General features: G+C 37.8%; 1 protein-coding gene across 1 annotated transcript in view; it reads left to right on the plus strand.

Moving 5' to 3' along the window:
• The window catches only part of PKD1L3 (polycystin 1 like 3, transient receptor potential channel interacting), a 70,964-nt gene that overhangs the window by 38,413 nt on the left and 12,984 nt on the right, over positions 1-19,567 (plus strand). The window contains exons 22-26 of the mRNA XM_032486657.1: positions 4,319-4,418; positions 6,076-6,216; positions 7,017-7,202; positions 16,152-16,467; positions 17,381-17,514. Of these exons, the coding sequence (XP_032342548.1) occupies positions 4,319-4,418; positions 6,076-6,216; positions 7,017-7,202; positions 16,152-16,467; positions 17,381-17,514 (877 nt within the window). The remainder of the gene's footprint in view (positions 1-4,318; positions 4,419-6,075; positions 6,217-7,016; positions 7,203-16,151; positions 16,468-17,380; positions 17,515-19,567) is intronic.

A 19,567-nucleotide genomic window follows, 5' to 3' on the forward strand; every position in this document is an offset into this window, starting at 1 on the left:
TGGGTGGGTCGAGCTCAGTGGTAGAGTGCATGCTTAGCATGCACGAGGTCCTGGGTTCAGTCCCCAGCACTCCACGAAAACAGCAAAAAAGGTAAAAACTGCTGGAAGAGACACACCATAAAATAACACGAGTTCTTCAGGAGATTCAGTTATATCAGACACATAGACAGAGGCTTTCAGGAAATGAAAAACATGATTTACACATTTTAAATGTGATTTACAGATTTTAAAAAGTTGAACTGAAGATGTCATTACTGAGACTCAACTTAAGGACCAGGAAGATCAGACTAGAATAATGCAAAACATAAAACATAGATATAAAAATATTAAAAGCATCAAGAAAACAGACTTACACTGTAGGTCCAGGGTGCTTAACATGCAGTTAGTAAGAGTGGTAATAATTAAACAGTTGAAAAAATTCTGTTGCAAAGAAATAATGAATTTATTGAAAGGCTTCAGCTAGTCCCAGGCACAATTAATTTAAAAAGATGCACAGTGAAGTGGAGGATAGTACTTCTGGAACTGGGGCCCAATATTTTGCACTCTTGACAAGTTCCCAGGTGATGCTGATGCTGCTGGTCCACGGACCACACTTTAAGTAGCATCACTCTGAATCACACCTAGTTTCTCTGAAAAGTCAGTCTCATGAAAGAAAAATTAATGGGGAAGGGCTGTCCTAGACCCTTTGACTAAATGAACCATTTTAAATATGGATCAGATAGTATACTAGGAAATTATCAATCATTTCCTTAAGTAGGATAACAACATGAAAAATGTCCTGATTTTTAGGTGATGCATGCTTGAAAACAAGCAGTCCTTGCTTTGCAGTGTTTGATGTGCGTGAATTTGTTATCATGGTTCAATTAACGCCAGTTTCCCAGCAACACAGTTCAAATCCCAGTTACCGTGGCATAGTAACTGAGTGATTGCATCAACTACCAACTGCTGCTAGCACTTCAGCCCATAATTCTCTACATAAATAGCAGGTGTACATCATGCTCAGTGACCACTCATGTCACTTCTCAAAGTCTGAGTGATTGGCCACCTGTTCCTGGTTTATGTATAGATAGCAAAGTGGGTGGTTTTGTCATTTCCTTGTCTCCCAGTCATAAACTCTGACCTTTTACCATAAAATGGATGATTGAAAGAGGGAATTGGCCAACAAAGATGAAAATGCAACAAATTAACAAAACGATAACCCTGGAAGTGAAATTTAAATAGAGTGTAAATGGAGTTAGACAAGAAGCTGATCGTGGGAAGGTTGGTTGTCTGTGTTCAAGAAATTCTAGATATGCAGCCAAATGAACCTGGTAAAATGAAACTTAACAACACAAATGGAGAAATTGGTTGTGAAGAAAAGGATGATGATGTCCCAGAGGAAGCAACATTGGCAAAAAACTAATATTAAAGGAACTGTCAGAGACATTTCACAGCATTGAAAGCATAAATGATAAAATGCTGGAAGCCGAAACTTAGAACCGTGTGACAATTCCCTGAAGGCTTAGAAAAGATGCTCTCCCCGTGTCGTAAGTTGTACAACAAGAGGAAGGCCAGCATCATTCAAATTATTCTTGATAAAGTTTTTACAAAGAAATAACTTTAATTCTCAATGTTTTAATGTTTTAAATTATATATTAGCTTTACTACTTTTAAAATTTTCTGTATACTGTTTATAACCGACAATAAGAGATTTTAATGTTTTGACATGAATCTTTAAATGTCACAGAATCATTTTTTTCTCACTGATGATTAAGATCACTTTGCCCAGTTTCAGCTGGCAAGGTCATTTTGACAAGCCCATACTACCATGCAAGATGTGAAATGTCATGATGTCTGTTTTTTTCAAATGGTTCAGAAAAAAGCAAAACAAATGAAATGTTAACTTTGTTATCAGGTGAAATATTGATTTTGGTATTTTCCAATTTTCATGTATATTTCAAATTTTTAATGAACTATCAGAAATAATTCAATGGATCATATATTCAAATGTAAAATGTAAAACTATAAAACTTTTAGAAGAAAACTCAGGGGAAAAATCCTTGTAACCTTAGGTTAGGCAAGGAGTTCTCAGATACATTACCAAAAGCACAATCCAGAAAAGAGAAAAAGTGATAAATTAGACTTCTTCAAAACTGAACACTTTTGCTCTATGAAGGACAGCCTTAAGAGAATGAAGACAAGCCACATCCTGAGAAAAAGATATTTGCAGATGGCAAATCTGACAGAGGACTTCTATTCATTATGTATATAAAGAATACCCAAAATTCAACAGTAAGAAAAGAACCCAAGTTTTTAAATGGGCAAAGGACATAAAGAGGTATGTCATTGAAGAGGATACACAGAGGGGAAATAAGCATGTGAAAAGATGCTTAACATCATCACTCATTAGGGAAATGCAAAATAAAACCACAGTGAGATGCCACTGCACACCTACTAGAATGATCAAAATATTGATAATACCCAATGCCGGTGAGGATGCAGAGAAGCTGGGGATTCTCACATGTGGGTGGTAGAAATGTAAAAGTGGTGTTGCCACTTTGGGAAACAGTTTACCAGTTTCTTACACAGTTACAGAGTACTTTTACCATGTAACTTAGTAACCCCACTCCCAGGTATCTGCCCAAAAGAAATAAACACATGTTCACACAAAATTATGTGAATATTTCCATCAGCTTTATTCAGAATTGCCAAAGCTGGAAGCAACCCAAATGCCAATCAACTAGTGAGTGGATAAACCATGGTCCATCCATGCAGGAGAAGTCTACTCAGCAATAAAAAAGGAAAACTACTGGTATATGTAATGACATGGATGACTTTCACATGTATCATTGTAACTAAAGAAGCCAGTTCCAAAAGCATACTTTATGATTCCATTTATATGACTTTCTGGAAAAAGCAAAAACCATACGGCTGAAGTACACATCACTGGTTGCCAAAGACTCAGGCAGGAGAAAGGGTTGACTACAGAGGAGAAGCACGAGGAGGGTTTTTTGACTGATGAAACTGTAAGGTATCTTGATTGTAGCGCTAGATACATAATTCTATGCATTTGTCAAAACTCATAGAATTATACCCCAAAAGAGTTTTTTTCTACTGTGTGTAAATATATTTTTAAAAGCAAAAAAAAAACTTTGTTATCACAGTGGCCAAAAAACTTGAAACAAGTTCCTGTAAACAATAAGATTCCATTTTGCTTTTAAAAATGGCAAAGAAAAAGGGTAATATGGCTGGTTGAGGAAAACCTGGCAGTATAGTAAAAGCCTTCAAATTCTGCATCCCTTTGCTAAGTAAGTTTCCCTTCTAAGGATCTCCCCTGAGAAAACTCAGAGTGGTTTATAATAAAATACATTGGCAACAACTTAAATGTCCAAAAATAGGACATTGCTTAATATATTACAACACAGCCATATCCATGTAATGGGATACTGAGAAGCCATTAAAAATGTTATAGAAAATGTAATGATGTGGAAAGCTGGTCCAGGTATATTAAGGCAAAAATGATCAAAGGATATATTCCAAATTTTAAAACCTTCTTAAAATCCCTATTTTTTCCTTGTTTCCAAATTTTTATAATAAATGTGTAGTCAGGGTTGTTTTTTTATAAGTTGGGAAAAGTATTAAAAGAGGAACAGAAGAGATGTAAACCAGTGTATTAGCTTAGTTACTGATATCCCTCCAGGGAGAATTTGGTTGGGCCCGTGGCCAAGTATACTTCCTAGTACTTTCTCCCCAGGTCTAGTCCTTGGGACAGGCCACCAGAGGACGACTTCAGGTCTGCAGAGCAGACACGTTCATTTCAAAAAGGATGTGTGGCACCAGGCTGGAAATATCACCCTTGTCCTTTGTTCTTGTGAGGACTGGAGGACCTTCCTCCCCTCCAAGGAAATTTAAGGACTGGGGGAAGACTTGTTTCCCGTAAGAGAAACTTAAGGTTTTAACTCAATTCTAAGATTCTATGCCTTCAGCAAAAGTGAGATTAGTCTTTGGGACTTTCAAAAGTGTAGCTTCTGCAGTCTAGCTGTTCAGAGCTGTTGTAAAGACAGGTGTTATGGAACAACTTATACAAATCATTTAATAGTTTAAACTTCCCTAGCCAAGAAGATTAAGGACTCCAGTGTTTAAGAAAAATATGAAGATTAACATATTAACCAGGTTCCCATGGTTATGCAAAAATAATTATGAAATTAAGTAATTTCCCAGTTTTTCATAAAAACAAAGGGCCCAGTAATTGAAATGTGTTCATTATACCTACCTGCACCTTTACCTAATGGATCCTGGAGTGTCTGCTCATTAGTGTCCCTGTGACGTTCCTGTCTAGGTGATCTTCCTCACGTTGTTTTTCTCACTGATGCTGAACAGGATGCCGTGGCTTCGCAAAGAGAAGGGACAACAAGCCAAGAGGATCTTGGCACTCTTGGGTAATTCAAGTGGTTCTAACTAATATTGCATTTTGCAAAGAGCAAATTATATCAAAACAGTGGAATCCTAGCCACCTCACCAACTCAGATTTATCCATTCAAGGATCTTGCCTCTAAGCAGTGGCTGTGCCTCCTCCTCTGCCCAGGACTAACCAGTAGGTCACCACAACTGTTCATGACCCATTCCTCCCTGGATCTCTCAGAGATTCTACTCTCCCCCATGTTCTAGATTCCTTCTAGTGTTTCTAGCTCTGAGCCCCAGATGCTATTTCCAACTGCACCGTCTGTATCTGAATGCCTGTAGGTGTCTGAGAGTAAACATGCCTCAAGCCAAGTTATTTGCCACCCCAAAAATTCACTTCTTTACTCTATTTTCTTATTTCATTTAAGAGCATCACCATTCTCAGAGTGACCCTAAATCTGTCCTGCCCCCCATTCAGCCACCAAGCCTGAGGCAGTCTACCCTCTAAACTGCCTAGAGTAACTCACATCACATGGGTGAACCTCCCAAACAAAGGTGGCCAAGAAGCATACTGCGGAAAATTGCACAATATTTTAATCATGCAAAACAATAACGTGTCTTTCTTAGAGACATATTTTTTTAAATGAAGAAATGCATGGGAATGATAATCCTCTGAAATTTTGGAGTTCAGCTCTCTGAAGGAAGGAAGGGATACGATCATAGAGGTACACAGCAGATTGTATCTCAGCAATCACTTATTTCTTAAGCTGAGCAGTGGACACGCTGCTAAGGGGTTGGCATCTTACTCCTCATGAGATTTAAAACATTAATAATCTGACCTCAGAATGCCTTCCTAGTCCTCATTTCATTTCTACATGCTTTTGAATTGCTGTTCCCTTTGCTAAAATGACTTTTTTCTTGTTCTCTCCCTTGCCCATTTAGAGAATTCTTTTTGACTCATCCTTCAAAACAAATGTCACATGTCACTTCCTCAGGGTCACCTTCTCTTAATTCCTCAGGGAGGTTCATTTTTTCTTCAACAATCCCTCAGCACTTGGTTCATACAGGCTGGCAAGTTTTATGTCATATTCTACTTCCCCCTCTCTCTCCACCTTGATTTACATGTCTCTGGATTCTTGTCCTCACAGTTTGATCTGGAGACCAGCAGCACTGGTGTCTCCTGGAACTATCAGAAATGCAGAATCTTAGGCCTTGCCCCAGAAACTGCATTGTAACAAAATTCCGGGTGACTCCCCTGCAGGTTAAAATTTGAGAAATAACACTCTGAAACAGTGTTCCCACCAAGTAGTCCACTGACTAGAACTGTTTCTAGTCCAATGTAAGTACAGAAATTGAGAATAAGCATTTAGATACGTTTATAGCAATTGGACAGACTAATTTTACTCCTATTGAATCTAATTTTTTAAATCGGGCTTGTATTTTATAGGCCTCTGTTCTATTTCATTTTTCTAGTAATTTGTTTTTATTGTATTTTACAAAAGTATCAGTCCCTGATGGATTGGATTTTTTTTTTTTAAAGTCCTTCGTGATAGTTTGAGAAGCACTGCTTAGATAGCTTTATTTTCTACTTCAGTGTTTAACAGGAGAAACTCATAGTGGGTGTTCAGCAAATGTTGATGAATAACTACTTAATGAAATGTAACCTTTTTTGGCCTATATTTGAATTTTTGACAGCAAAATGTCCTTCATCATTACCTGGCTCAAGAGATAAGAACAACCCCATCTATGTAGCCCCAGCTATGAACAGGCCAGTTAAGTGCCCGGAGAGAGCCTTGAAAGAGAAGAAACTCTTGAAGTTGACAGGAGATGTTTTGGGTATGGAGAGGAAATGGTAACATGTTGATATGGCAGCACATTTCCCAGCCAGGAAAGGGGGAGAGAGAATAAAATGGAAAATACAGAAGGGTGAAAATATTTTAAATCTTAAAATATTTGCCTTGAAAATTTCTCGATTCCATTAAGCAAGGCTGTAAGGTGAAAGGTAAAACAGAAAGGCTCCTGAACTAGGAGTCTTGAGATCTCATTGTGTGCTTGAATAAGTCACTTTCTCTACCTGCACAGTGTAATAATGAAACTTGATCTACGTCACAGGGTGGAGGAATGAATATAATTTGGAAAATGGTTGTCCTACAAATGCAAGGGGACTGGTTCAGCACATCTAGTGTCTGGGTCATTGGAGTCCCTGGACCAAGGAAGACAGATGCTGTTTTTATCATGCATTCCCTCCTTGTGAGCATAGACAACCTATAGGCAGCTGGGGAGGGGAAGGGGAGGGGGCGGTGGGAGCGGCTTGGTGCAACATTTAGATCTAAGAACTAAAACACAACATTTTTTGTGTGGGATTTTATGTCTCTTATTTTAGTAAAATTTCTGATTAGCGGCAGAATAATTCTGGGAAGGAATACATAGGTATCTATGGATATTTATCACTAACAGCCAAATGCCTTGGCTTATCTGAACAATTATTAAGCTGAACCATATGAAATTGCCAATTGTTTACTATTCTTGCCCTGTTTTAAAAAAGTAAGTCTATAAGCTTAGAAAAAAATGAAGAAAATTGTACAGAGGCTTTCTAAGCTAACCATTCCACTGCGGTTTTCTCTCTTCTGTGCCAGTACAAATCCTTTTCCTTATCCTGTTGATGACTACAGTCTACTCTACCCAAAACTCCAATAGGTTTTACCTCCATCAGGCTATCCAGAAGAGCTTTTCTCACCGTTTCTCAGAGATCAGACTGCTAAAGCATTTCTATACCTGGGCCAATTGCACTCTCCTTCCTAACCTGTATGGGGATTACAGAGGTAAGAACACAGTCCTGGGGCCCAGCCCTGTAAATGTGGGGTGCAGTTGGTTTTCCAGACACCCCTACAGGGACCCACTAGCACCCTGGAGGAAGGTCCACTGGCTTTTTCACTGTGGCTGCACATCTGTGGGCACCCAAGGGTCCACTCCCAGGGCCCCATCTAAGCAGATCCAGCTTTATGTCTGACCCCCCCAAGGGCGATCAGGGTCATGAGGGCTGATTCCCACTGATGAGCCTCACAAGAGGCTGATAAACAAAACTGAGAATTTATTCACTTACAGCATGGAAAGTAACTGGAGTGATCCCTGGGGCCAGTTGCCTCCTGGTGAAGGAGGGAACCACATGTAGCTGAGAAGGTTGTTACATAAGCTCAGAACCACGAAAACAGTGTAACCAGGAAGATGTCCGCACCAGGTGATATGATATATTGTCTGATGTGCAGTCTTTCCCAAATCTGTATCACTTTCCTTCTGTGGTTATCCATTTCAGTTCCACAGATACGTAGTGAACATCTAGCAGGCTGGGAACTGTTCTGGAAGCTAACGATAAAAAGATGGTATAATATGGTTTGTACCCTCAAAGAACCTCACCGTCAAGAAGAGTTAGTATGAATGCTTCTTGTTCAGTATTTTTCACCCATTTCCAACACTTCATCATATTATAACTCCTGAGAAAACGGAAATTAAAACTAAACTCAGGAACCACTTTCCACCTCTCCTATGGACACACTTGCTTCTGTTCTTGCTCTTCTTCATTCCATCTTCCCCGTATTACTTTTTACAACAGAAATATTTTACTTCCCTGTTTGAAACCTCCCAATGGATTCCATCACACTTAAAAGTCCAAACCCTTTCTAAAGCTTACTAAGGTCCTCCCTGTATAGCCCGTGGCTACGTCTGTTACTTCAGTTCCAGCCCTCATCCTGACCCTCATTCACTCCGCTTCAGCCACACAAGCTTCTGTGCTCTCCCACAGTGCGCCGAGCGTGCATTCCCCCCCGGGCCTTGGAACTTGCTGTGGCCCTGACTGCTGTCTGCGTTGGGTGCTCCAGACTTTATCAGGGTCTCTTTCATGAGCCACCTCCTCAGAGAAATTGATCATCCTGGTAAACAAACAGCACTGCTCCCTCCCTACAGAACACTGCCTGTCTCCTCATCCTACTTCATTTTTCTTTGTAGCACTATTATTACTGTTATTACCTGAATATATTGTTTGGTTATTGTCCGTCTCTCCCCCTCCTCAAATGAGAGTGCTCTGACGACAGGGCTTGTTCATCCACTGCTGTGTTCCCAGCACCTGGAACAGGACCTGATGTTGCTGAGCACTGAACGCATAGTGACTAAGGGAGAGAATGACTGTCATGCTATCATTGCCCATTTTTCATTGGACAGCTTGGTCTTGTGTGCTTGTTTTGAAAAATGGGAACTTTTTATACATTAAGAGCTTATTTAGTTGTAGACAGAGGTTTAGATATCTATACAGAGACAAACTAAGAATTTATAAAAATAAATTTAGGGAATTGATGGCTTATGATGTTCTTGTCCTATCTGGGAGTGTGGTATGCTTTTCTCAACTTCAAATGTATCCCTCGATAATATTAAATTGCTCTTCATATAATTCTTGTGCATCTCTTGTTGGGTTTATTTTACCTTTTGTGTTCTATTGTAAATGAGATTTTATTTCACTGTACTTTAAAGTAAATATTGTTTGGCTACATGAAGGTTATTGATTTTATTATTTTCAGTACGCAGCTACCTTGCTAAATTTTTTGGTAAGTAATAGCTTTTAGGTTGAGTCTCCTTTTTTCCCAGCTTTATTGAGATACAGTGGACAAATAAAAATTATATATATTTAAGGTACAATGTGATGTTTTGACACATGGATACACTGTGAAATGATTACCACAGTCAAACTAATTAACTTATCTATCACCTCACAGAGTTACGTGTTTTGTTTTTGATGTGGTAAGAACTCTCTTATTCTCTTGGCAAATTTCAAGTATACAGTGTATTACTATTAACTGTCGTAATCATGCTGTACAGTAGCTCTCCAGGACTTAACTCATTTTAAAACTGAAAGTTTGTATGCTTTGACTAATATCTCCCCACTCCCCTCCCCACCCCAACCCCTAATAACCACTGTTCTACTCTCTGGTTCTATGAGTTTGACTTTTTTTGGTTTCACTTATAAGAGATCATACAGTATTTGTGTTTCATTGTTTGGCTTATTCCAAATCTTCACTATTGTGTATAATCGTGCTATGAACAAGGGAGTGCATATATCTCTTCAAGATACTAACTTTATTTTCTTTCAATATGTATCTGGTAGTAGGATTGCTGGGTCATACAGTAACTATTTCTAATTTCTGAGGAACCTCCATGCTATATTCCGTAGTGGCTGTACCAATTTGCATTCCTACCAACAAGGTTCCCCTCTCGAAACCCTCACCAACACTTGTTATTTCTTGCCTTCTTGGTAATAGCCATCCTAACAGGTGTGAAATGATATCACATTGCAGTTTTGATTTGTATTTCCCTGATGATTAGTGATTTTTACATATACCTGTTGGTCATTTATATGTCTTCTTTAGAAAAATGTTATTCAAGTCCTTTGCCCATTTTTCAGTCGAGTTGTTTTTTGTTTTTTGTGGGTTTTTTTTTTTTTTTTTTTTTTTTTTTTTGTATTCAGTTGTATGGTTTCCTTATGGATTTTGGACTTTAACTCCTTATCAGATGCAGAGTTTGCAAATATTTTCTCCCATTTCGTAGGTTGTCTTTTGATTTTGTTGATTGTTTCTTTCCTGGGCAGAAACGTTTTAGTTTAATGTAATCCCACTTGTTTTTTTAGCTTTTGTTGCCTGTGCGTTTAGTGTCATATACAAAAAATTGCCAAGACTAGTGTCAAGGAGAGTTTTCTGTTTCCTTGTAGGAGTTTTATAGTTTAAAGTCTAAGATACAAGTTACTTATTCATTTGGAGTTGACTTTTTATACATGGCATAAGAAAAGGGTCCAGTTTCATTTATTTGCATGTGGAAAATATAGTTTTCCCAGCATTATTTGTTGAAGGACTATCCTTTACCATTGTGTATTCTTGGCACCCTTGCCATAGATGAGTTGACTGAGTATGTGTGGGTTTAATTTTATATTCTCTATTCACCTCTATTGTTCTATATATCTGTTTGAATCTCACTGCCATACTATTTTAATTACTATAGCTTTGTAATATCATTTGAAATCAAGAAGTGTGATGCTTCCAGGTTTGTTCTTTCTCAAGATTACTTTGGCTATTCAGGGTATTTTGTGGTTCCAGACAAATTTTAGGATTGTTCTATTTGTGTGAAAAATGCCATTGGAATTTTGATAGGAATTGCTTTGAATCTGTAGATCACTTTGGGTCGTATGGACATTTTAACAATATTAATTCTTATAATCCATGAATGTGTGCTCTCTTTCCATTTATTTGTGTTGTCTTCATGTCTTTCATCAATACCTTACAGTTTTCATTGGACAGCTTTTTAACCTCCATTTTTTTTAACCTCCTTGGTTAAATTTATTCCTAAATGTATTGTTCTTTATGATGCTACTGTAAATGAGATTATTTTCTTAATTTCTTTATCAGATAGTTCATTGCTAGTGTAACAAAATGCAACTGATTTTTGTATATTGGTTTTGTATTCTGTAACTTTACTGAATTCATTTGTTGTAACAGTTTTTTGGTGGAGTCTTAAAGGTTTCTCTATATAAGATCATGTTATCTGCAGAGACAGTTTTACTTCTTCCTTTCCTATCTGGTTGCCTTTTATTTCTTTTTCTTGCCTAATTTCTCTGGCCAGGACTTCCAGTAATGTGTTTAATAGTTGTGGCATTCTTGTCTTGTTCCTGATCTTGGAGTAAGGGTTTTAGCTATTCACAATTGAGTATGATGTTACCTGTGGGCTTGACATATATGGCCTTTATTATGTTGAGGCAAATTCCTTCTCGCCTAACTTGTTGAGAATTTTTATCATGAAAGGATGTTAACTTCTGTTGAATACTCTTTCTCCATCTGTTGAGATCATCGTAAGATTTTAATCCTTCCTTCTGTTAATATGATATATCATGTTTATTGGCTTGTGTATTTTGAATCATTCTTGCATCCCAGGGATAAATCCTACTTGGTTGTACTGTATTACCCTTTTAATGTGCTGTTGAATTTTCTGTTTGCTGGTTTTGTTAAGGATTTTTGTATCTCTGTTAATCAAGGGTATTGGCCTATAATTTTCTTGTAGTGTCCTTATCTGGCTTTGGTATGAGAATAATACTGCTTCATAAAATGAGTTTTGAAGTATTCCCTCCTCTTTAAATTTTTGGGAAGAGTTTAAGAAAGATTTAAATGTTTGATAGAATTCACCCATGAAGCTATCTGGTACCTGGGCTTTTCTTTATTGGGAGGTTTCTGATTACTGCTTCAATTTCCTTACTTAGTTTTTTTAGATTTTCTGTTTATTCATTATTCTTGGTAGGTTGCATGTTTCTAGGAATCTATCCATTTCTTTACAGTAACCAGTTTATTGGCATATAATTGTTCATAGAAATCTCTCATAAGCCTTTGTATTTCTGTGATATCAGTTGTAATATCTCCTCTTTGATTTATAATGTTGTTTTTTTTAAATAGACTTTATTCTTTAAGAGCAGTTTTAGGTTCACAGCAGAACTGAGCAGAAAATACAGCGTTCCCACATAGCCCTCCCCACCCACACATATATACTCCCCTACCCTCAACATTCCTCATCAGTGTGGGATATTTGGTACAATCAATGAGCCACATGGGCACATTATCATCAACCAAAGTCCATAGTTTACATTAGGCTTCACTCTTGATATTGTACATTCTATGGGTTTTGACAAATGCATAATGACATGTAGCCACCACTATAGTATCATACAGAATAATTTCATTGCCCTAAAAATCCCTTGTGCTCCATCTATTCGTTCTTCCCTCCCTCCCCCTCCCCAAACCCCTGGAAATCATGATCTTTTTATTGTTTCTGTAGCTGTGCCTTTTCCAGAATGTCATTTGGTTGGAATCGTACAGTTTGTAGCCTTTTCAGACTGGCTGCTTTCATTTAGTAATATGTCTTTTAAGTTTTTTCCATGTCTTTCATGGCTTGATAGATCTTTTTTTTCTTTTTTAACTGCACATATGTTTTTAAATTTACATATATGTACTGTTCATTGTTTCTAAGAACATTTAGAGCTTTAGCTTTTTAAACTTACATAGTTATCAAAGGAATAAAGCCAAGCACAAAGTAAGAATTAACTCAAAAAGATACATACACCCTGCTATTAACAGCAACATTATTTATAATTGCCAAGATATGGAAGCATCCTAAGTACACATCAATAGTTGAATAGAAAATGGAGATGCAGCATATATATATATATGTAATGGAATACAACTCACCCATAAAAAAGAAGGATATTTTGCTATTTGCAGCCCTTCATTCACTTTTTTTTTTCCACCTCAAGAACCAGAATTTTATAACTGGCAGAGACATTTCCATTACATCAAAAATAACAAAATACCTAGAAACAAGTCCAACCAAGGAGGTTACCTATACTCTGAAAACCAGAATGACACAAAGAAATGGAAAGATTTCTTATGCTCTTGGACTGGAAGAATCAACACTATCAAAATGGCCACACTACTGAAAGCAATCCACAGATCCAACACAACCCCCATCAAAATACTCATGACATTCCTCACAGAACCAGAACAATTCCAAAATTTATAAGGAACCACAAAAGACCCCAAATAGCCAAAGCCATCTTTTATAGGTCTCTCTTTTTTCTCTTCTTTTTGTTCTCTTTTCTTATGGTTTGATGACTAGAGAAGGTCCTTTAACATTTGTTATAAAGCTGGTTTTGTGGTGCTGAAATCTTTTTGCTTTTGTTTATCTGTGAAGCTTTTGATCTCTCCATCAGGTCTGAACAAGAGCCTTGCTGGAAAGGGTGTTCTTGGTTGTAAGTTTCTCCCTTGCATCACTTTAAAAATATCATGCCGCTCCCTTATGGCCTGTAGAGTTTCTGCTGAAAAATCAGCTGATAGTATAGAAGGGTTAACCAAGGTTATTTGTTGCTTTTCTCTTGCTAATTTTAATATTTTCTCCTTATCCTTAATTGTCATCAGTTTGATGACTATGTGCCTTGGTGTGTTCCTCTTTGGGTTGATTCTGTATGGTACTCTTTGTGCTTCCAGGACTTGGGTGACTGTTTCCTTTCCCAAGTTGGGAAAGTTTCCCATTATTATCTCTCCAAAAATTTTCTCAGGTCCTTCCTCTCTCTGCTTTCTGGGACCCCTGTAAGGCAAATATTAGCATGCTTGATGTTGTCCCAGGGTTCTCTTAAACTATTCTCATTTCTTTTCATTCTTTTTTCTTTTTTTCTGTTCTGCAGTAGTGATTTCCACTAATCTGTCTTCTAGCTCCCTAATCCGTTCTTCTGTCTCATTTAGTCTATTCCCGGTTCCTTCTAGTGTATTGTTCATTTCAGTGATTTTATTCTTCAACTCTGTTTGGGTATTCTTTATATTTTCCATCTCTTTGCAAAAAACTTCACTCTGTGCATCTATACTCCTCTTGAGTTCTCTGAACATCTTTACTTTTACTGGCCATCATTACTTTAAACTCTTTCTCAGATAAATTACCTATCTCCTCATCACTTGTTTCTTCTGGGATTTTATCTTGTGCCTTGTCCTGGGAGATATTCCTTTGCCGCCTCGTATCGTCTATCTTTCTATGTGTTTGTGGGTTCCTTCCACAGGCTTTAGGATTATTGTGTTCTTATTTCTAGTATCTGCCCCTGTGGATGAGGCTGGACTAGAGGCTTATGCAGGTTTCCTGGCAGGAGGAGCCAGTGCCTGCCCACCTCTGGGTGAAGCTTTGTCCTGGACCTCTGGTGGGTAGGGCTGTGTCTAGAGGCCTTTGTGGCTTAGGAAGTCTGCTGATGGGTGTGGCTGTGTTCCCACCCTGTATGTTGTTTGGTCTGAGGCTTCCCTACAGGCTGTGGGGCTGGGTCTTAGTGCTAATGATCCAATTAAGATGTCAGCTCCAGGAAAGCTCATGTAGATTAACATTTCAAAATGTCCACCACCAGCTTTTATGTCCCCTGAGTGAGCTCCAGCTGTCCCCCACGTCCCCAGGAGACTCTCCAAGTCCAGCAGGCAGGTCTGGCCCAGGTTCCTATGAAATCGCTGCCTCTGCCCTTGGTCCTGGTGCACGTGAGTTTCTGTGTACACTTCTCAAGCAAATGGAGTCTCTGTTTCCCCCAGTCCCATGGGGCTCCTGGAGTTTAGCCCCACTGGCCTTCAAAACCAGATGTCCTAGGGTCTCCTTCTCTTCCCAATGCCAGGACCTGACATGAGGAGCCTGATGTGGGGCTTAGAGCTCTCACCCCTTTGTGGGGGGCCTCTACAACTTAAGAAATCTTCAGCTTGTGGGTCGCCCACCCAGGGGGTATGGGGCCCAATTATATGGCGAGCACGCCCCTCCTACCATCCTGCTTTGTTTCCCTCTTTTATGTTTCCAGTTGCAGATCTTTTTCGCTAGGTTCCAGTCTTTCTTCAATGGTTGTTTAGCGTTCAGTTGTGGTTTCATTGTAGTCATGAGGAGAGGTGAGCTCATGGTCCTACCATCTTGACCCGATATCTTTTTCATTATAATTTTATTTATTTAGGTCCTCTCCTGGTTAGCCTAGCTGAAGGCTTGTCAGTTTTATTTTTCAAGAAAACCAACTCTTTTTTTTTTTAAACATTTTTTCCATTGTCTTTCTGGTCTCTTTTTAATTTATTTCTGCTCTAATCATTATTATTTCATTTCTTCTAACTTTGGGCTCAATTCTTTTTTTTTTTGCTAGTTCCTTAAAAAGTAAATTCAGGTTGTTTATATGAGATCTTACTTTTTTCTTAATGTAGGCATTTACTGCTATAAACTTCCCTCTAAGAACTGCTTCTGCTGCATCTCATAAGATTTGGTATGACTTTTGTGCTTCCATTTGCATTAGTCTCAAGATACTTTTTGATTTCTTCTTTGACCCATTGGTTGTTCAGGAGCATGTTGTTTAATTTCTAAGTACTTGTTAAATTTTTGGTTTTCCTCCTTTTTTTAAAGTATTTTTTTATTGACTTATAATCATTTTACAATGTTGTGTCAAATTCCAGTGTTCAGAACAATTTTTCAGTCATTCATGGACATATACACACTCATTGTCACATTTTTTTTTCTCTGTGAGCTCCTGTTGTTGATTTCTGGACCATGGCTGAGAGGGACTGGAGCTGGGTCATGGGCCACTTAATGGTCCACAGTTGGGACTGAGGTCTGCAGGTCTATTAATTGGGGCATGGGTGGGAGTGACTGTATGGGTCTATGGTGCTGGTAGCGGCACCAAGGCCAACTGGGGCTGCAGCCATGTCCACAGGGGCACAGAGCTGTTTCTGCATCTGTAGCCGGGACTACAACTGGTGAGTCAGCCACCTGGGCACTGTGAGGAGATAGGGAGCTGTCTACCTCCCTTGGGGGAGAACTCAGGGTTCTCAAAATAGCTCTTGTTAGTCTTGGAGTCCACTGGGGTTTCACAGTCCCCTACCTGGATCCCGAAGTTCCCACAGAGGCACTTTTGTCTATAGATTGCTGACAAATTACTATTGCTGAGGGGAGATACAAGCAGGGGATCGCCTGTTCCACTGTCTTGCTGATATTTTTCAGTTGATTCTCATGATTTATTTAGATCATTATCTATGTTATTTACAAATTGTGATAACTTCATATCCTTTTAGAAATATCTATTTTCTTTTGTTGATCTGATTGTATTTACTAACAACTCCCCCAAAAAAGTTTTTGAAAATATGCCTTTCTTTGTTACTAACTTAATGAGTCAGTTTTTTAAACAGTTTTCCGTACTCTCTCATTAGGATTTATTACTGATGGGAACTCGTTTCTTTTGGGCAATGTTCTGCTTCGTCAGATTCGCATTCCTGGTGCCATATTCCTTCCAACTCGAGTGCCTCCCCAAGAAAAAGTGAAGTCATTTCACCAAGATCAGGAGGATACAGAGAACTATGGGGTTAACTGGGGACCCCCTGATACAAACAACACAAAATCAGACAGCATTTGGCATTATCAGAATCAAGAGACACTGGGTGGCTATCCCATCCGAGGGGAATTTGCTACTTACTCAGGAGGAGGATACACTGTGAGACTTGGAAGAAATTCCACTACTGCAATGAGGTGAGTGAACCTGAACCCTGAACAAGAGGACCAAGATATTTGTTTCTGTCCATTCTTAGGACAATTAGGAGTTAAGGACCCATTTGAGTAGTTTCAGCAGCTACTATAATGCTACTATACTGTCTGTGACACTTGTAGACATTTTTATTTTAGATTCTTAAGGAAATGTATCTTTAAATATTCCAGGCTCAGCCTCAAACTACAGGTATGTTTTGTTTTGCCAATTTGCCAAATTTCCTTCCTTCTCCCATCTGGAAAAACACATCAACTTCAATTCAAGCTGCAGTTGAACTCAAATAACTCTACCTTGGGCAAACTGTACTCTTCAAATGTGAGAGGAAATGTTGCCCTTCATGAGCCATGATCAAATCAAAATTCAAATGCCAAACTTAAATTATCAGAAGAGGCTTAGACTGTATTGTATATGAATTCTGAGGGTCTCTGTCACTGTGTATGAAAAAGCCCAAATTAAAATGATTATCTCTTCATTTAAGTTTACAGCAAGAAATTAACTGCTCAAAAAATATAATGCCAGCCAAACATCATTTCCACTCCTTACACTTGAATAGCTGTTAGTTAAGAGTAGCATTTAACATTTCAAATGGAGGTAGTTTACAATGCATATAATATTAATTCTACTTCACATGTTTAATGCCAAGTATATTTTCTTGAACTTTTAACTTTGGCGTGAATACTATTGTGAAAACTTTCATTTTTTATAGTCTTCTAAATTTATATTCATGTTAACATTAGTGAAAGTTTGGGTATTTGGAATCATAAATATTTTACAGGTAAACTAGTTTGGGGAATGCAGCTTCTCACCTGTTACGTAGTGATACAAGAAATGCCAGGGCACTTTCCTCGTCTGCAGGGTTAAATGGAGAAAGTAGCTGGCCTTTCCTTGTCTTCCCAGAGTTCTGCAGCAGCTTGAACAGAGCCAATGGCTGGACCGTTACACTAAAGGCCTCTTTGTGGAATTTGTGGTCTTCAATGCTAATGTGAACCTGTTCTGCATAGTGACCCTGATTTTGGAGTCCAACAATATAGGTATGAAGGCCTGTTCTCTTTCCTCTGTGACCTGGGTATCTCAGGAGAAGACCTAATTTCTTTCTCTATCTTCTGCCATTAAAAGACATTATTTAAAGTTACTGCATATAAATGTAATTTTAAAAGTCAAATAGTTCAAGACAAAAACTAGCAATCCTCTTCATCCCTGCTTGATTCCTACTCTCCAGATGCAGCCACTTTCTGCTTTTTAACTGGTTCTTTGGACTTTAAAAATCATTAACATGCTTAGTAGCTATTTCATGGCTTTTCGTTTTAGACAGTACCCCTTTCTTTTTATGATAATTCAACTTTCTTATACCCACACATATCCTAACATACACACATAAAAACATTCTCCCGATACAGTAATTCTCATTCTTCCAATATAGTGATATAATTTATGCTTAATTTAATATTGAATATTTCCATTATTGTGATTATATAATTATTTTTCAAAGATGAACCTTGTTTGACAATTAAATTTCCTTTCTTTCACAACTTTTTCTTTTCCCTCTTATCTCTTTTTTTTGTGCTTGGCTTTACATGTATCTGTCATTGATTCACCTCCAGACTCTACTTCTAAGTAAAAATCTCATTCTGTTCAAAGTATCAAGTAACCTATCATTTTACCTTTTTCTTGGAGACACTCTCTTAGGGCCCTCCATTCTTCTGGTACAGTCCAGACTGGTTATTCTCTAGGCCTGTTCTAGAGCTCTTATCCTGAACTTTTCCTTCACTGTCTCATCTCTCTGTTACATGATCACCTTTCTCCTAAATCCCATGTCTTCCATTCTTGGTTTCTCATTTTGTTGGAGCCCAACTTCTGGTAACTTCCTGGAAATGTGCAAGGGAAGTAAGTTTTTTGAAGCCTTACATGTCCGAATTTTTTTCCTTTCATCACGTTTGATTCCTAATTTGTCTGCATACAGTTGTTTTTCAGAGTTTTAAAAAGTATAACTCCATTTTCTTCTAGCTTCTCGTATTGCTATTAAGAAGTATGATGCTCCTACTCCCAGGGGTTTTTAGAATTTTATGAAAGGAATTCATGGTGAGCCCTTTGATTGGGAAATGTGTCCTTAAGTTCTGAGAGATATTCTTGCATTTTCTTTTTAATTTCTCTTCTATTTTTTCTGTTTTCTGTTTCTGATATTCCTAGCATTTTGATGTTGGAAATCCTACACTGACCCTCTGATTTTCTTGTTGTTGCTTTAATTTTGCACCTTTTCCTTCTAATTTCTCAGAGATTACTTCAATTTACAAACCACTTGTTGAATTTTTTATAATATTTTAATTTCTAAAAATTGTCTGTTCTTATAATGTTTCTTAGTTTCTTGTTCTTTTATGGATGCAATATCCTCTCAACACTCTAAGGATATTTTAGGTTTGGTTTTTTCCTGCTCCTTCACTTTCTGTAACTTTCTGAGCTTTTTAATTTTTCCATTATAGATGATTACAAGATATTGAATATAGTTCCCTGTGCTATACAGTAGGTCCTTGTTTATCTATTTTATATATAGTAGTGTGTGTATGTTAATTGCAAAATCCTAATTTGTCCCTCCCCCAACCCTTTTCCCCTTTGATAACCATAGTTTGTTTTCTATGTTTGTGAGTCTATTTATGGTTTGTAAATAGGTTCATTAATATCATTTTTTAGATTTCACATATAAGTGATATCATATGATGTTTGTCCTCTGACTGACTTAATATGATATTCTCTAGGTCCACCCCTGTTGCTGCAAATGACATTATTTCTTTTTATGGCTGAGTAATATTTTATATGTACATATGTGTATGTGTGTATTTATTTATATATATGTATGTGTGTGTATACATGTGTATATGTATATACACACACACACACACACATACACCACATCTTTATCCATTCAGCTGTTGATGGGCATTTAGGTTGCTTCCATGTCTTGGCTGTTGTAAATCATGCTGCTATGAACATTGGTGTGCATGTATCTTTTCAAATTAAAGTTGTTTATCTTTTCAAAGAACCAGCTTTTAGTTTAATTGATCTTTTCTGGTTTTTTTTTTTTTTTTTCAG

The sequence above is a fragment of the Camelus ferus genome, chromosome 9, assembly GCF_009834535.1.
Source record: "Camelus ferus isolate YT-003-E chromosome 9, BCGSAC_Cfer_1.0, whole genome shotgun sequence".
Classification (NCBI taxonomy): Eukaryota; Metazoa; Chordata; class Mammalia; order Artiodactyla; family Camelidae; genus Camelus; species Camelus ferus.